Source organism: Marmota marmota, unplaced genomic scaffold, assembly GCF_001458135.2.
Source record: "Marmota marmota marmota unplaced genomic scaffold, marMar, whole genome shotgun sequence".
NCBI classification, from domain to species: Eukaryota; Metazoa; Chordata; class Mammalia; order Rodentia; family Sciuridae; genus Marmota; species Marmota marmota.
Window position 1 is genome coordinate 38,349,436 of NW_025999932.1, and position 18,054 is coordinate 38,367,489.

At 36.7% G+C, this 18,054-nt stretch overlaps 2 protein-coding genes across 14 annotated transcripts in view; one reads left to right on the forward strand and one right to left on the reverse strand.

The window, feature by feature from the left end:
* Rcbtb2 (RCC1 and BTB domain containing protein 2) overlaps positions 1-8,456 on the forward strand; it is a 41,521-nt gene extending 33,065 nt beyond the window's left edge. For all 8 annotated transcript variants that reach the window (XM_048800931.1, XM_048800926.1, XM_015484285.2 and 5 more), the window contains 2 exons: positions 2,417-2,547; positions 7,180-8,456. In XM_048800931.1, coding sequence (XP_048656888.1) covers positions 2,417-2,547; positions 7,180-7,320 — 272 coding nt within the window. In that variant the 3' untranslated portion in view covers positions 7,321-8,456. The remainder of the gene's footprint in view (positions 1-2,416; positions 2,548-7,179) is intronic.
* Positions 5,566-18,054, reverse strand: part of Rb1 (RB transcriptional corepressor 1) — a 163,609-nt gene continuing 151,120 nt past the window's right edge. For 5 of the 6 annotated variants that reach the window (XM_048800924.1, XM_015484288.2, XM_048800923.1 and 2 more), the window contains 2 exons: positions 16,132-16,181; positions 12,304-14,206 (listed from right to left, as the gene is read on the reverse strand). In XM_048800924.1, the coding sequence (XP_048656881.1) occupies positions 14,133-14,206; positions 16,132-16,181 (124 nt within the window). In that variant the 3' untranslated portion in view covers positions 12,304-14,132. Of the gene's footprint in view, positions 5,743-12,303; positions 14,207-16,131; positions 16,182-18,054 lie in introns of those variants that run through there. The other variant, XM_048800921.1, reaches the window with a different exon arrangement.

The following is an 18,054-nucleotide window of genomic DNA, read 5'->3' on the forward strand; positions in this document are numbered from 1 at the left end:
CAAGCATGTGTGTGTGTGTGGGGGGGGGGTGAAGAGGAAAGACAGGCAGCAACTTCTGTCACAGGGGAGATGTTTTGTTTTTAAGAGGTTGGTAGTTATACTGGTTCAGATGTGAGATGGGGTCTAGCAGTGGAAGTACTAAAAAGAGGTCAGGTTCTTGATTTACTTTGGAGCTGCACCTGGTGGAATTTGTTGATGGATGGGACCTGATGGGCGAGGCAAGGGAGGATGACTGTGCTGAGGCTTTTGGCTTGAGCAGTTGTGTTAAAAGAAGTGGATGAGCTGAGGGAGATGGAGAGCAATAGGTTTTGCTCTTGTCTTTGAGCAGCCAGAGGAATTTCAGCTGCTTCATAAACATCTGAGTGGCAGTTTCTTTCATAGGCCCATCTTTAACATTGGTAGGACCCAAGACAAGATGTCTGCATGCTCTGTGTCTAAAATTTAAAGTAATATGTCAGGCTAACAAACTTCAGATAAAATATGTTCCCTCCTCCTACCTTGAAACATTCACGTTCATTAAGAACTGAAGGGCTAGGCTTGAGTTTTGGTTCTGGCTAGAACACAGTGGCAGGAAGGATGGATCCCTGGCCTCCAGACTGCATCTATGTCCTGCATTATAAGGGGTATATGGGCACCCCAGCCTGCATGTCCAAACTTCAGCCAGCCCCAACCTGAGCCACCTGTTGGGGCCAGAGATCTGCACATCCACTGGTGTGGCTTGCCAGGGGGAAAAAATCCTCACACATGTGTGGCCTTAGGACCAACAAGGCAGGGAATCCAGGTTCTCAGATGCCCAAAGTGTGATCATGAAGTGGGCTGGGGCTCCTGAGCCACTCCATGATGTGGGTGTGCCTAGAGAAGGTACAGAGTCCAGGCTCAGGGCAGCAGTTCAGGGCTTGTGTATGTCAGTCTGAAGTTCAAGGAGCATTTGGTATGACTTTGAGAGTTTTAAGAACTGACCCAAAACAATTCAAGCTGTTCACAACTCTCAAAATTTCATTATCTTCCTCTGACTATGGGCCTTTTCTCTTTGCTTTAAGAATATTTGCCATGGGCGGGGTTTTCCAATCAGATTCTACCACATGTATAAAAACATATTAGTGAAGGAAGGTAGACCCAAAAACAATACATTAAAATTGATGAAATCCCAGCTCTCTGTCTTAGGCTTTCTGCTGAGTACCTTTGTATGAAATGTTAGCTTAAGGTGGATATGACAATATTCTGGTAGCAGGAGTCAGCTAACCTTTTGATCAGGTGGCAGCCCAGGACTAACTGAAGACCTGACACGTGTACCGCTACCAAGGGTGTCAGACCATGAGCTCACAATGCTGGAACTGCATCCGTGCAAGGGTAGAAGGATTCAGGATATTTTAGCCAAGCCACATATCCTCAACAGCATTCATTCACCAGTGACAAACTAATTCTGCTATTCTTTATGCTATTTAACAAGATTTATAATGCAGATTCAGATAGCAACATATGAAAACAAATAGGATCTTCTAAATGTGAATAGACCATTCCTAATTAGAGGACTTCATATGCCCCTCAGGGTAGATTAAAATAGTTATAACTGAGTCTCCACTGGATGATTTGAAAGAAGATGACAGGTAACATAACAGGAACCATCAGATCTATAGAAGTAGATGCTGGAACTCACTTGGGGAAGTGAATGAATAAGTGTTTGAGGGTCGAACCCTGGGGCATCCACACATTTGGAAGTCAGGAAAAATGGCCCACCAAGGGAACCCATGAGTGGTTAGGGAGAATAGAAGAACAAACAAGTAACAGAGTGCTCCAAGGAGACCATATCATCAACCACATCAGATGTCATGTGAATTGTTGAGTAAGAGGAAACTGGAGACTAGACCTGCGGTTTGGCACTGTAGAAGGCATTAGTGACAATGACTTCAGTGAGGGGTGGCAGTGGGATTCTGCTTGGGATGGCTTGAGGACAGACTGGGAGTAAGAAAAAAGACAGCAAGTACAGAGGACTCTAGAGAGTTCTGCTGTAGGGAGGAGTAGAGAGACATGCCCATGAAAGGTGTTTCTTTTAACTACTCATCCCGGGGATTGAACCCAGAACCTTGTGCACGCCAAGCACACATCTACCACTGAGTTACCCCCACACCTCTCTTTTATCTTTAAAATGTGTGCAGATGAGCATGACCTGCAGAGAAAGTTATAGCTAATGCAAGGAAGGGGCACATTCCTTTTCTTTGTTTTTCTAGGAAAATTATTAAAGCCATTTTCACTTTGCTCCATTTGGATACTGTAAACACAGTTCAGTTCAGCTGCCTTCCTAGGGAGCGCCACACCCTCCAGCTCAAAATCATGTCAAGATCATCTGTGAACGGCTGAGTGAATTTGAATCAGGATGCTTGCGATATGTTCCCTAATAAGCATGTCTTTCCACCAGGATTGCTAGATTTGGCTACATTTTATAGAGAAAATCGTTTGAAAAAACTCTGCCAACAAACCATCAAGCAAGGGATCTGTGAGGAGAACGCCATCGCTCTCCTCTCGGCTGCTGTGAAATACGACGCTCAGGTGAGAAGAGCCCCTAAACTCAACTCCAGGTGGACTAAAGACTTAATGTAAAAAACAATAAACTAACAAAGGTACTCGAAAAAAGGTAAGTGGCTGTACGATGTCAGGGAGAACGTCAAAGGAAAAGGTTGATATGACCTGATTTCAAAAGATAAAAATCTTTTTACACCAAAATACTGCAGAGAAAATCTGAAAGTAAATGATACACTGGGGAAAATATTTGCAACATAAAATGTAACAAGTTTAAAGAAAAAGAAAATATGAGCAGCCTGACTGAAAAAAAAAATGGACCAAAGAACAAATGGAAATATGAAAAAATGAAAAATATAAATAAAAATATAAATGAAAACTAGGTATCATTTTTCACCCATCAAAGTATAGCCATATATATATATATATATATATATATATATATATATTTTTTTTTTTTTTTGTATAAATAATAAGGGCTTAGAATAATGGGCATTCTCCTAAAATGATGACAGTATGAATTGGTACAGTCATTCTGGGGCCAGTTAGATATAATATGTGTTAAAAGCCTCATAGATGTAATTCTCATACTAAGGAATTCACTTATAGGGATTTATCTTAAGGAAGCAATTATAAATTTGAACAAATAATTAACTTCAAAGATGGTCACTGCAGCAGTTTATTATTTTGGAAAATTAGAAAAAGTCAATGTGGATATTAGAGGATTATTTATAAAATGTTAATAGTATGCAATTATGCAACTATTCAAGATCTAACATTAAATGAAAAGCTGTGATCCTATCATTATTATTTTTTTAAGAAGTTTAAACAGCTGAATAGAAAAAAGACTGAAATTCATCATCTATGTAGGAAAAAAATTAAAGACTATAGGCTGTGGTTATCATTGGGTGGTAGGGTTGTGGTTTTTATCTTCTTTCTTTGTTTTTGTGAAGTTTCTATAGTGACCGTGTATTGTTATGATAATAAAGAAAGGAAAGAAAACCAATTTTAAACTAAATCTTTAGGAAACAGGCCATAACTTCTTGGAGTCAGTTTCCTTTTGGTATAAGGATATCCTCTCCTTTGGTCAAAAAACAGGGACATTTAGTGGAAAAAAGGTTATAACTTATTTTTTTCTGCTTATGTAAACAATAATATACTTATTAAAGAAAATGTAAAAAATACAAAAATTATGAGGAAGGAAATGACTCATTAGCCAGAAAGCATTACAGTTTTCATTGCAACTTTCAAATCAGGAACTTCTGATTTTTTTTCTAGGTCACATTATATATGTATATATATTTCTAAATATTCAAAGTTGAGATGTTTTTTCCACCCAGCATTAAAAAAAAAAATCTGACCCACCTTGCATAATGTATGGGGGCCAGGAGGGTGGTCAATTAGAAGGCCATATGCTCTAAGAAGTGAGCAGGGTGGTTGGTCTGGGTCACTCACTGTGGAGATGATGGAAAGTGGTTGAATTGTGAATATAGAAGATAGAGGCAATAACATTTGTTGATGGATTGGTAAGGAAAAAAAAAAAGAAAATTTACGAATAACTTCCAGGGATTTTTGCCTGAGCAACTAAAAGGATAAAATTGTCATTTTGAGATAGGGAAGATGAGGAGGAGCAGCATTTCGGGGGAAGTAACAGGAGTTTGGTTTGGAGTATGTTAAGGTTGTGATGCCTTAAACCTCCAGATGAACATGGGTAATAGGCAAGTTGTATAACCTCTCGAGTTCAGAGAGAAATGTATTGCAGCTGTGAGGATATCATGAGACAGGCATGTTTGAGGATAATGTTGCAGGCACTCAGTATAGAGTCAAAGAAGATGTGGGGTCACCAGCCACGGGGACAAAAAGGACAAAGCAGCCTGGTAGGAGACAAACTAGGAGAGGTGTCCTAGACCTCAACCGTGTCTGATGCTGACAGTAGTCATGGTGAGCCCTGGAAGCTGACTAGTGGTTTGGGCAGTGAGATTGCCACAGGCAATCTGGTCACCTTGCTTCAATTCATGAGGGGGGTAAAGCCTGAGTGGAGAATGGAAGCAGAGGAATTGGAGATGGGAATAGAGACAACTTTTCCTGGTAATATTGGTTATAAAGAGAAACAGAAGAGGCATGTCAAGTAAGACATTTTTTAATTGTTTGGATGAAAGAAATTGAAGCATGTTTGTATAATGATGGGAATGATCCTTTCAAAGAGAATACATTAATGGGCCTGGAGTGGTAGTGCCCACCTGTAATCCCAATGGCTCTGGAGGCTGAGGCAGGAGGATTGCAAGTTCAAAGCCAGCCTCAGCAAAAGCAAGGCACTAAGCAACTCAGTGAGACCCTGTCTCTGAATAAAAATAGGGCTGAGGATGTGGCCCAGTGGTGGAGTATCTCTGAGTTCAATCCCTGGTATCTGCCTCTCAAACAAAAGAAAACAAAACAAAGAGAATAAGTTAATGGTGCAGCCACTAGAGTGGGTCCTTGAGTAGGTAGGGCAGTGGGATTTAGTCAAAGAGCCCGGGGACTAGCCTTCCATCCATCACTGGCTATTCAGCCATGGATGTCTACCAGGGAGGCCAGAGTACAGGATGGCAAGAGTTTGTGGATCCTCTTAGAGAGCTGTTTCCTTAGAAAAGTGGGAAGTTATGTTATTGGGGTTTAATGGGAGAAAGTATAAGTCATGTAGGAGAATGAGTGAACTAGGGAAATGTGGCTGAGTTGCCCAGCAGAACTAAGGGAGCTATTTTAAAAGATGAAGCTGAATAAGTAATAGCATTTAAAATAAACTACAGTTCTTTTAACAATAAATACATAAATAAATAAAAATAAAAATAAATAATAATTATGGGTGGGGATTTGTTTTACATGGATAGAATTCCCTTATAACCAGTGCCCCCATGCCAGTTCTTAAATTTTTAGATTGCAAGAACTCCTTCTACGTCCTGTCCTTATAATAATTATGGGACATTCTCATTCTAGGATGTAAAAAAAAGGTGGATCCAAGTGATAACTTGTTAGGGTCCTTTAGTTCTTTTACTAATTAGCAGTTTTACTGTGTTGTCCAGATCTCCTAAGACTCCCAGTTGCCCAGCCGCCTACCTCCGTGTGTTCATGCTGCCGTGTGAGTGGGGTGGGTATGGGATCTTCCATTCCTTGGCAGAATTCAGCCAAAGCTTTCAGTGCATTTCTGTCTTGGTTCACATGCATGTGCTGCCAGCAAAAAGGTTATTCCTAAAAGTTAAGCAAGAGACATGATTTTAAGTGGATATTGGGATAGTCAGCACATTTGTATTCAGCACATATTAGGAACATGTTATGATATCAAGCGTGGGTGTGAATTTTCCCTGCTTTATCACTGAGAGGTTGCCTCGGACTGAACTGTCACTGCTGGTGTGATCAACCCAGCTATGTTTAGGATGAAATAATAGTTATCTTCATGTAGTTTGTTTCTTACTTAAAGGGAAATGTACTACAGGCATTGACATGGCTATCAATATCGCTAATTTTCTCTTTAATTGCTAATTTTGATCCATTTTTGTCTTCAGCATTTGCTGTAGTTTATATGTGCCTAAAGAATAAAAAAAGACCACAGTTGCAACATGCATATGTAATTACTTGGAAATTATTTAGGACTTTAGTTTTTATAAATTAGTTTGAGCAACATTGGAGAAGAAACTTTAAAAATTGATCACTGGGCTGGGGTTGTGGCTCAATGGGAGAGTGCTTGCTTAGCATGTGTGAGGCCCTGGGTTCGATCCTCAGCACCATTAAAAATAAATAAATAAAGGTATAGTGTCCATCTAACAAAAAAATATTTTTATATATATATAAAATTGATCACCAGTAGGTAGCCCCTTGGCTGTGTCAGATGGCAGCAGCCCAGGGTATGTCTGAGGCTTCTTAGAGGTCCCAGCAGACTGGCTTCATTTATCCCCAGATCAGAAAAGCATCTGGGGGCTGGGGTGCAGCTTAGTGATAAAGTGTTTGCCTGTCATGTGCGAGGTCCTAGGTTTAATCCCGAGCACGGCAAAAATAATAATAAAGTTAGAATTATTTTAGTGCTGCAGATTGAATCCAGGGCCCAGACACACACTGGGCTACTGTGCAGTTATGATTATTGAAGATAAGTGTAGTATGACACAACCCATCCATCCCATCCCCTATCCTTTGTCTTGCAAAGGAAAAACAACAGTGGCCTGTTAATGATTTAAGGGAAGCAACTTCCCACCATTACTAATTTTTATGGCTTCACCCATTTCTTTTAAAAATTTTGTAGGTAAGAAATATTTAAAGTGCCCAGGGAACATAAAAAAGGGAGTGTAGTGCTTTTAACAAATATTAAAGGTGGAATGAATGATACAAGTACTGTCACTAGAAAGGGTCCTGGAGAATTCATACACTTAGGTGTTTATCTCTGGGAAGAAAAGGCAGACTCTGCACCAGTTGGTATGAGGGAGCTAGGTTTTACTCTGTTATTTAAATATTTACAAGCTTGGATTCATGTTAGTTACATACTTTCTGTAACTATTGCTTAGGTATCGCTCTATCAATATCTCCTCCTATTGGCTATCCAGTTTTTTTTTTCTTATTTGAGGAATTCTCCTGCCATATTGCACTGTATTGGGAAATATGAACTTGCTAATAAGCCTTTGTTATTGTTGTTCCTAGGATTTAGAAGACTTCTGCTTCAGGTTTTGCATAAATCATCTGACTGTAGTGACACAAACTTCAGGCTTTGCAGAAATGGACCATGATCTCCTGAAGAACTTCATTAGCAAAGCCAGCAGAGTTGGAGCCTTTAAAAATTGATCCCATCTGCGGAAAAGAAGAGTTTTTGAACCTTTCCATTTCCCCTGCAAAAAAGCCGGTGGTGAATAGCTTCACTTCAGTTAACAGTATTTAGGATCAGCTACTTTTGGCTGAATACTTGTATTCTGTTAGAAGGATGTGAATCAGTCTTTTTCATATGCCTAAATCCAAAGTTTACATAGAAAGCATTGAATACTCTCATCAGATGCAACTGTGCTCAAGGAAAACAATGCAAATGTCTTATATTTACCATTTCCTCTTTTGAATCAGTTGGACAACTTTGATTCATTGGGATATTGGTATATGCTCCTCTGGCCAAGTGTTCCATTATTCAGCAGGCTGGTAGTACGCACTTCACTAGACAAAGAATGCTGTCACTACTACATTTTCAGCACCCAAAACAGTGCCTTGCATATAATAGGCACTCAGTTAATTGATTATAAATCTTAAAGGTGATCTGAGAACAGCTTTATTTGTGGAATACTGGATAAAGAAGTTACACAGGATAAATATAAAACAGCTTGTAATTATTGAGGTTCATAGTCTTCTGGTACATCATTCTGAGAAATAGTGGCTAATTTAGAGCACTAATTAGAATTCACAAAAGGCCTTAGCAATTAAATTGTCAAAGGCCCAAGGGCTAATTTTAATTTTTGTTTAGTCTGAGTTTATCATATGGGATTATTGAATATGAAGTATTACCTTCAAAAATGAATGTTATTTCTGGGTTCATCTGCCTTACATAAATGCATAACAAGGTCCTTTGCTTTTGTTTGTGTTAAGGATGATTTGCCTTTGTAAGTAAAAATGATTATGAGTTTTTCTTACAGTTGATCATATGTCACTATAAAACAGGTCTCTTAAACTGCACTGGTATAATTGTACTAGCTGAAATGATACTTACATAACAAGTGTGAGAGAAATTTATACTTTTTAGATCAAAACAAGTTACCCAATCGCAAAAGAGAAAATGGAACAGGACATAGTATCCGTTTCTTCTAATATATATCTCACAGTATGATGTTATGTAAAGAAAACCCTTTTAGAATTGTAAATCTTGTTCTGATGCTGAACTATTTGATAATAATAAAGTGCTTATTTGCAGATAATAGAATAAATGCATTTTTAATCCCTAAGCAGCAGTGAAATTATAAAATATCAACCTCACGTCTCAGATCCATGTGATATATGCTTGTTTTTAAGGAAATTTTTCAGTTATGTCTTATAGCAAAGCCTACTTAAGACATAAATGTTACTATTCATATTATTGCCTTTGACATGGTTACTTTCTTTTAAGGAGTTTTAAGTTCATAGTTATACTGAGATGAAGATTCAGAGATTTCCTATTTTGCTCTCTGCCCTCACATATGTGTAGCCTCCCTCATTACCAGGGTCCCCCACCACAGTGTGTATTTCTTGCATTGACACCTCATCACCTGAAGGCTGTTGCACATTCTATGTGTTTGGAGAAATGTAGCCATCATTATTATTCCATACAGGATTCACTGCTCTATAAATCCTGTGTTCCACCTGCTCTTCAGGGTCTTAGCTCCTCAGTGCCCCTCCCTCTTTTAATAAACATTTCATGTAAAAATTGGAACACTGAAAGGGGAACAGAGAAGTTTATTTATCAATGATAAATGAACTACCCTTTACCAGGCTTCATAACAGGTCAATAGCCATACTCCTAGGGTACAAGTTATTACTCTGGATTTGTATCCATGTTTTCTCTCTAAGTGCTCTCATATTGTAGGGGTACAATATCATCTCAGTGCTCCTTATCTCTGTGCACAGCAGAGTAATCTGTGGGACTTTACAGAATATAGGTTTGAGCATTCTAATTCGGAGTATTTAAAAAGCTCCACAAGTGTTTTTGATGTTCTGCCAGAGATGAGAATCAAGTGGTTTAGCACGTAAAACTCATGACTTCAAACAATAAGGAAGAGCTAATTTTAGACCACTGTGAGAGATGACAGATGAGTCCTGGGTGTGGTGGAAACATCTACTGAAAAAACATGTTTTCTCTCTGGTCTTGGAGGACAGACTTGCCACTGACACTTCCAAAAGATTTCCTTCCTTTATTTCCTTCTGACAGATGAGTATTTACAAAGCCTCAGAATATTCTGTTTATTAGTGTTAAGTGACACATAGGTAGATTTTCAAAATGACTCTGCATCAGAAATGAATGAATCTTTTCTTTTATACAGGTTTAAGTTTTTCTAGCCTGAAGTTTTGTTTCATCTCTTACTTCCACAGAAAATTTCAATGTCTTAATGTTTCCAATATAATTTTACCCTGATGTACAGAGAAAAATCAAGATTCTGTAGGAATGAAGTAGTATCCTCACTTGCTGATAGACATTTTTTAAGATGCCATTTAATTCATTTTAAAAAGCAAAGGTTAAGAATATTAAATATCTTCTTTAGTGTACAGCTACTATAAATGGACCATAACATGTAGAGTTTTATTTAGAGGCAGAATTCTTAACCAGTGAGAATGAAAAGAAGCAACCATAAACTATGTAACCTCGCCTACTTTATTAGCCCCCTGGCTCCATTTTCATAGCAAATAGGTTGAGCAAACTGTGAAGAAAAAGGAAAAATCATATTTTACTGTTATTTTTATATTCAGTCTTTACCCAAACATTGAAATATAAAACTTAGATTTTTTTCAGTAACTTTAACTAAATAAAAATCATAACATTTTCTATTTAGGAAGTAACTGATATTGGTCTGTACAATACATTTAATCTTTCATATTAAACCACATAGAGGGGCTGAGGTTGTATAGCTCAGCAGTAGAGCCCTTGACTAGCATGTGTGAGGCATTGGGTTTGATTCTTAGCACTGCTTATAAATAAATAAACGTCCATTGACAACTAAAAATATATTTTTTGAAAAATTATCACAGGAAACATGTTGAAAAAATTATCAGTGTCACATGTCAATTCTAATATGTAAGTACAGCCTCAAAACAATGAACAGAAGAGTTGATGAGAATAGATGACTCTCCCAGCTGCATATTAAAAGAGCTTGTTTTTATCTCATTTACATATTACATAGTGTTACCATATGTATTAGTCAGTATTGTGTTACTATAATGAAATACTTAAGATGATTCACTTATAAAGGGAAAAAGGTTTATTTTGGCTCTCGGTTCTGGAATTCCAGCTTAAGATCAGGTGGCCCCATGACTTTGGGGCTCCGGTGAGGGCAGCACATCTTGGCAAGAGTACATAGTGGAGCAAATTGTTTATATCACGAGCCAGGAAACATAAAGAGACAGGAAGCATGGTATCCCATAATTTATTGGAGGGCATGCCCCCAGTGACCTTAGAACTTCCCATTATGATCCAGCCCTCAAAAATTCTGCTACCACCTCCTAACAGTGCCACCCTGGGAACCAACCCTTTAACACGTGGCCTTTGCCATATATTTGACCTACAAACTATGGCACCATAATGTCTCCATTTAAGAAACTTTATCTGTGGTAGACTATTTTCTTTTTTTGGTGATGGTACTGGGGATAGAACCCAGAAGACCTGTACCACAGAGCTACATCACTAGCCCTTTTTACTTTTGAGACAGGGTCTCACTAATTTGCTGAGGCTGGCCTCAACTTGTAATCCTCCTGCCTCAGCCCTAGTAGCTGGGATTATAAGTGTGTGCCACCACACCTGGCCTTGTGGTGTGGCAAAGTTTTCTATAAAATACCAATTTAGGGGCTGGGGTTATGGCTCAGCGGTAGAGCACTCGCCTCGCATGTGTGAGGCCCTAGGTTCGATCCTCAGCACCACATAAAAATAAATACAGATATGTGTCCATCTACAACTAAAAAATAAATATTTTTTTAAAAATACCAATTTAGTCCAGAGGGAAATTCTACTGAATATTTAACTTGATATGTACAACACATTGGTCCCAAAATGAGGAACAAAAATATGCCTTTAAAAGCAAGTTCTATGCGATCATCCAGATAATAATAGAAGGCAGGATCTTCCCCTCCACCATTTGTGCCAGAAAACTGTAATGAAAAGTAAAATACATGAATTTGAACTTGTTCCTTTTATTATAATGAATGTTTAAATAATTAGAATACTAAATTATCAGGAGTGATTAATTTTCCATCACTGAGACAAAAATGTTTAGTGTTGTTAAGGCTGCTTGATTTTTGACTTGACCTAAGACACCATTTCATTTAAGGTCCTCATGCAATATGAGTACAGCCTCTTGAGATTCACCTGCTGCTTGTCATGCTCTAGCCTCTTTATTTGCCTTTCTTCTTTCAGGAATAAATATGCTGTTCCAGAAGGAAAGCACTGCATTTTCCACCCACTTCTGAGAAATTGTATAAACTAAAAATAAACCTGTGTGCTAGATGCATTTTATATATATATTTTTTGGAGTTAAGAATAATAATAAAATGACACCACATGATATATAAGACTGTATAGGGCCTTAGCTCATGATAATCAAACATTAAATATTTCTGAGAGAAAGATGAATATTTCCAGTGAGTGGGTTATAAAGACTATAGAAAGGAATATGGCAATTTGGATAAGATTCTGATCGCATATGATTTTTAGTTCCAAACACACAGGACCACTTGGTTTTCAGCTTTATAGATTTTTAACAATGAATAAATAAGTAGTGATCCAGACAGGAATTAATAGGTGACTCCTAAGTTTTTTGCTTGATAAGTGTTTAGTAAAAATGGGGAAAGACTAGAGTAGAAACAAGATATTGTTATTGATTTTGACTTAAATTGTGAGAAATTGGAGTGGGGTAGGAATTGAGAGTTTGATTGGCTATGATAGGTTTAATTTCTGTGAACAGGTCAGGGCTGGAGAAACAAATTTGGGAATCAGCAGCAGAAAGGGTCCACTAAATACTGAATTTATCGGATGAGATAGTAGGAGACAGTTTACATACCAAAGGGAACACTGCTATACCTAATAAAAAGACCACAACATCAAACCACTAAGACTCTTAACAACTAATTTATTTTAAAATAGACAAACTATTAGTTGTAGAAAATAGTAACATAGCAATTTTAAATGTAGTTTTAACCAGTACAAAAAAGCAATAAAGCAACATCTGAAGTCTTAAGAATCTCAATACACGATCTCTGAAATTCCTAAAATTCTGTCACTAATTCTAATGTAAATTTATGAGCAAAAGACCCAGAAATATGGTAAGCCCTTGACATAAAAACTAACTGAATTGTATGCTAGTCATGCAAAAAAAAAAAAAAAATGAAGAGATGGGATAAAGCTTTCTAGTGCCTGTTATCAAGATAACTGTCAAAATAGTAAGTTTGATGTTTAAACACAAAATTTTGTTTTCTAAGAAATAAGACCAGATTTCTTTTTAAAAAGAACTCTGAGTTTAGACAAAATGATTTTTCTAAATGCTAGCTGATGCTATCTTAAATACCACCTATTTTATATATACCATCTCTAAATAAGTTAATCACACAAGACAGTTTAAACACACCTTTAGGTGTAGGGGAAGGGGGATAGCACTTCTTTCTAATGCAGCTATTTTAATTTGAAGCTTTTGCATAAAATCAGAAAAATTAATGCCTAACTTACAAGACCTTTGATTACTTGCAATGTTGGACTAGAGATAATGTGGCTTTTAATGTGCCAGTGTTAGACCATACTGACTTAAAATAGAAGATAAATAATTGCCAGTTCAAAAGATACATGGAAGACATGTACCATTCCAGAGAAAACACAAACCTTCCCAAATTTAGGAGGGCAGAATAATTATTGAGATGCAATTAGACAAATCCCTAAGGGAAACTCAAAAAACCCTCAAGGCTTCTACAGTTAACAGACTGCTATGGAATAAAATTAATTTGTATCTTGATTTTTTTAGGACCCAGAAACATTAGAAAGTGCACTTGGGATATACTGTATTAGAGTCCTCCGCAGCAAAGCTCTGACTGGACACTTTACTTTTTCAAGTACCAGATAGGTACTTAAAAAATTCAGTGATCTGAATGGTAAAAAACAAAAACAAAAACCCCAAACCAAGAGTATTACAATAATATGCATTTTAAACCATGAGTTTGGATAAAGAAAAGAAATTCTTATAAGTTCTGAGGTATGAAATCTGTGTCAGTAGTATGACAGTATCATGTTTGTACTTTGTTTTTTGCTTGTATGTAAAAGAAAATTTGTAAAACAAGCACACAATACATCAGATTCCAATACTAAAATAAAATCAAATGTGTAAAAATTAATTTTTTCCTAGTTTCTAATAATAATCTGTTTTAGCAGAAGAGTTTAAGATAATTTGGGTGAATGGACAGTCAGTCAAATTGCATTTGGAAGACAGGACACATTTTCTAAGGGTGTTCACGTTTTTAAATTAAAAAAATATACATATAAATTAATAAAACCAAGAGCAAACATCACACATATGCTACAAGGGAAGACAAAGTAGTCAGACAGGCATGGGTTATTAGTACTCCCACTCCAGAGGCAGCCTCAATTCATTCATAAAGCAGAGCAATTTTACTTTGGAAATGTGATGATCTGCTATACCTTTTTAATGGCAGGATTACACAAGATTTTCAATCTTGTATAATAACAATGCATATACCATTGAATATAACATTGAAAGTGGCTTAGGAATCACCCACACAAATATTCAACTTGTATCTGCACATTTTATATCTACAAAAAAGAGATATTAATGTGGCTGTAAACAGAACTTGGGAGAGTTATACAGTCACATCTCTGAGAGATAATGAAGCCAGAGGCGTACATGGTGTACACAGTGTCCACCAAAGTCCTGAGATCCTCACTGTTCTTCCTTGTTTGAGGTATCCATGCTATCATTCATTTTCTGTTTTTGCATTCGTGTTCGAGTAGATGCTGAAAAAGAGAAGACGACCTGTTAATAGTGTTGATGGTACTGGGTATGTTGGCAAGGGGCTGCCATATATATTATGCTCATGTCAAACTAATGGAGCTCAAAATCTTGCAAAGGCAGGGGTCTCCAAAGTTTTTAAAGTCATGTGAGTAAAACTGACTACAACACGTGAATTAAAGTGTTTCAAAGCATGTACTAATGAAATGTCCGGATGTGTGTATAAATTTTAAAATACTCTAAGCAAATATTAAAAACAATTGAGAACTGGTATTGGTCACATACTCCTGTAATTGCAGATACTCTGTAGACTGAGGCAGGAGAATTGCAAGTGTTCCTGGCCAGTTTTAGTAACTAAGCAAGACACTGAAAAAAGCTGGATATATAACTACAGGTGGTAAAGCACCCCTGGGGTCAAAAATAAAAACCACAAAAAATTATAGATAGATAAAAATAAATAAAATAAAACTCTTTTGTCTAATCCAATGAACTTCTATTCTTCCCTCAGTAATAATGAATGCAATTATTTTAAGCAAGCTGGTGAATACCTTCCTTAGCCTCAGGGGTTAAAACTCCCACTAATTGTCCAGAATTTTCCATCTGCACAAAGTCCATGAACTTTGACCTGGAAGAAGAAACTGTAACATAGCTAAGTGTGTCACCAGGAAATGTACTGATTATAGTTGTGGAACTCTTTAAGAAAATATACGTGTTTTTATAGGCTTTTGCTCCTTTTTAAATGCATACTGTGCATTCCAAAATGCTTCCAAATGTCTTCACAGCATGATTTTGGTTATAAGCTTCATGTTTATTTTCATGTATTGGGAGGAAAAACCACAACTATTTAAAAGTTAAAATAGGAATATTTCAGTTGATATAAAATCCAAACAAATTAAATGTTTGCTATATTTAGTTTTAATTGTAACGCAATACATTGGAAAAAAATGGCTTAAGAATCAACCAAAAGTATTCTTTTAAATACTTTATGTCTCCAAGTTAGTATCTATGAAGACAGTTGAAAGCCTCTTCTCAGGCTTTAATTGGTATTGTTCTCATTGATATGTCCTATGACCCAGGAATGACAATTTTAACAACCTTCATTTTCTAAACATTCTTCTTTTCCAAGTTCCAGATTCTTTTCCTATAAATGATCTGACACCACATATCAGAAACTGTCACACTGTTACAGCTACCTACCTAAAACAACCCAGCAGTGGATTGTGAACATTTATCTTTTCCTACAGAGTTGCCATCTACTATACTTGGATTAGTTTTCTTTTATAGCCTCAGAATAGTTTAGAATAGGATTCCATTTGCCTTAGTATCACCACCCCCAATAAAAAATTGGGTGGGGGCAGGGCTGATGATTGAACTCAGGGTTTCACACATCCTAGGCAAATATGCTGTAGCACTGAGTGATACTCCCAGGCCAACATTCCAATTTTATTTCCAAACTTAGAAAATGACCTGGCATTCTTTACCAAAAGTCTGATTTTTAGTAACAGAAAACTTTTGTTTGAACATGTTTTAAAGCAGAATAAGACAGTGTTTTTTAAATGAGGGTGAGGATATGCTAGGTTTGTGAAACCTTTTCCTGTCCTTCATACATAAAAGACCTCCTCACGATAGTTCTGTTGCCATACAGTATTTTCTGACCATATGCACTACATTGAAGATGTGGTCAGGCAACATTTCGCTTCTTACTCTTCCTGCACTTAAGATGTTAGGGTGACAAAGACCTTCATTCTGCAGCATACATTTAATTAAAAAATGGGTGAGGTAAATAAAATACTCTCAACCAAAATATTTTAAATGCATAAACACGCCTGCTACTTGAAAAGGAATTATGTGTATTCTTTTATGAAGCAAAAGGCTTTTGCAAGAAAAATAACTGTTTTTTTCATTTTTATAAGGTGAAATAAGTACTTACTCATTTCGGCCAGTTTCTGCTGAAATTTGGACTCCCCTGGGAGATGTTTACTGCAGATTTAAAAAACAAAGTATTTCACATACATATGTATAAATGCAAAACTCAAATTTCTATGGTGATTTCAGTGATATTTGATGATATTGTTTTATTGAGTAGTTTTTAATTTCCAAAATTGATGAGTCAACCATCTAAAATAAAAATGTCACAAATTTATGATTCTATATATTTTTCAATGGTTCCTATAAAACACAGAAATTAGTATTTTTCAAGTGTAAGTTTTTAAAAAAATTTATTTATTTTGTATTCTAATTTGTTATATAAGACAGCAGAACGCATTACAATTCATATTACACCTATAGAGCACAACTTTTCATATCTTTAGTTGTATACAAAGTATATTCACACCATTCGTGTTTTCAAACATGTATTTAGGATAATGATATCCATCTCATTCCACCATCTTTTCTACCCCCATGCCCCTTCCCTTTCCCTCCCACTCCTCTGCCCTATCTAGAGTTCATCTGTTTCTCCCACGATCCCCCTCCCAACCCCACTATGAATCAGCCTCCTTATATCAGAGAAAACATTCAACATTTGGTTTTTAGGAATTGACTAACTTCACTTAGCCTTATATTCTCCAACTCCATCCATTTACTTGCTAATGCCATGATTTATTTTCTTTTATTGCTGAGTAATATTCCATTGTGTGTATACATACCACATTTTCTTTATCCATTCATCTATTGAAGGGCATCTAGGTTGGTTCCACAGTTTAGCTATTGTGAATTGTTCTGCTATAAACATGGATGTGGCTGTGTCCCTGTAGTGTGCTGTTTTTAAGTCCTTTGTGTATAAACTGAGGAGTGGGTAGCTGGTTCAAATGGTGGTTCCATTCTCAGCTTTCCAAGGAATCTCCATACTGCTTTCCATATTGGCTGCACCAATTTGCAGTCCCACCAGCAATGTATGAGTGTGCATTTTTCCCCACATTCTTGCCAACACTTATTGTTGTGTTCTTAATAGCTGCCATTCTGACTGGAGTGAGATGAAATCTTAGAGTAGTTTTGATTTGCATTTCTCTAATTGCTAGACATGTTGAACATTTTTTCATATATTTGTTGATTGATTGTATGTATATCACCTTCTGAGAGGTTCTGTTCCTTGGCCCATTTACTGATTGGGCTATTTGTTCTTTGCTGTTTAGCTTTTTGAGTTCTTTATATATCCTAGATATCAGTGGTCTATCTGATGTGTGAGTGGTAAAAATTTGTTCTGAAGATGTAGGCTCTTTATTTACCTCAAAAAAAAAAAAGGCCTGGGGATGTGGCTCAAGCGGTAACGCACTCGCCTGGCATGCGCAGGGTACTGGGTTCGATCCTCAGCACCACACAAAATAAAATAAAGATGTTGTGTTCACCGAAAATTGAAAAATAAATATTAAAAAATTCTCTCTCTCTTCTCTCTCTTTAAAAAAAAAAAAAACCTTGGGAATCAACCTAACAAAAGAGGTGAAAGACCTCTTCAACAAAAACTACAGAATGCTAAAGAAAGAAATTAAAAGACCTTAGAAGATGGAAAGGTCTCCCTTGTTCTTGGAGGCAGAATTAATATTGTCAAAATGACCATACTACCAAAAGCACTATATAGATTGAATGCAATTCCAATCAAAATCCCAATGACATTCCTCATAGAAATAGAAAAAGAAGTCATGAAATTCATCTGGAAAAATAAGAGACTCAGAATAATTAAAGCAATCCTTAGCAAGAAGAGTGAAGCAGGTGGCATCACTAAACAATAATTCAGAGCAATAGTAACAAAAACAGCATGGTATTGGCACCAAAATAGACTGGTAGACCAATAGTACAGAATAGAGGACACTGAGGCTAACCCACATAATTACAGTTATCTTATATTAGACAAAGG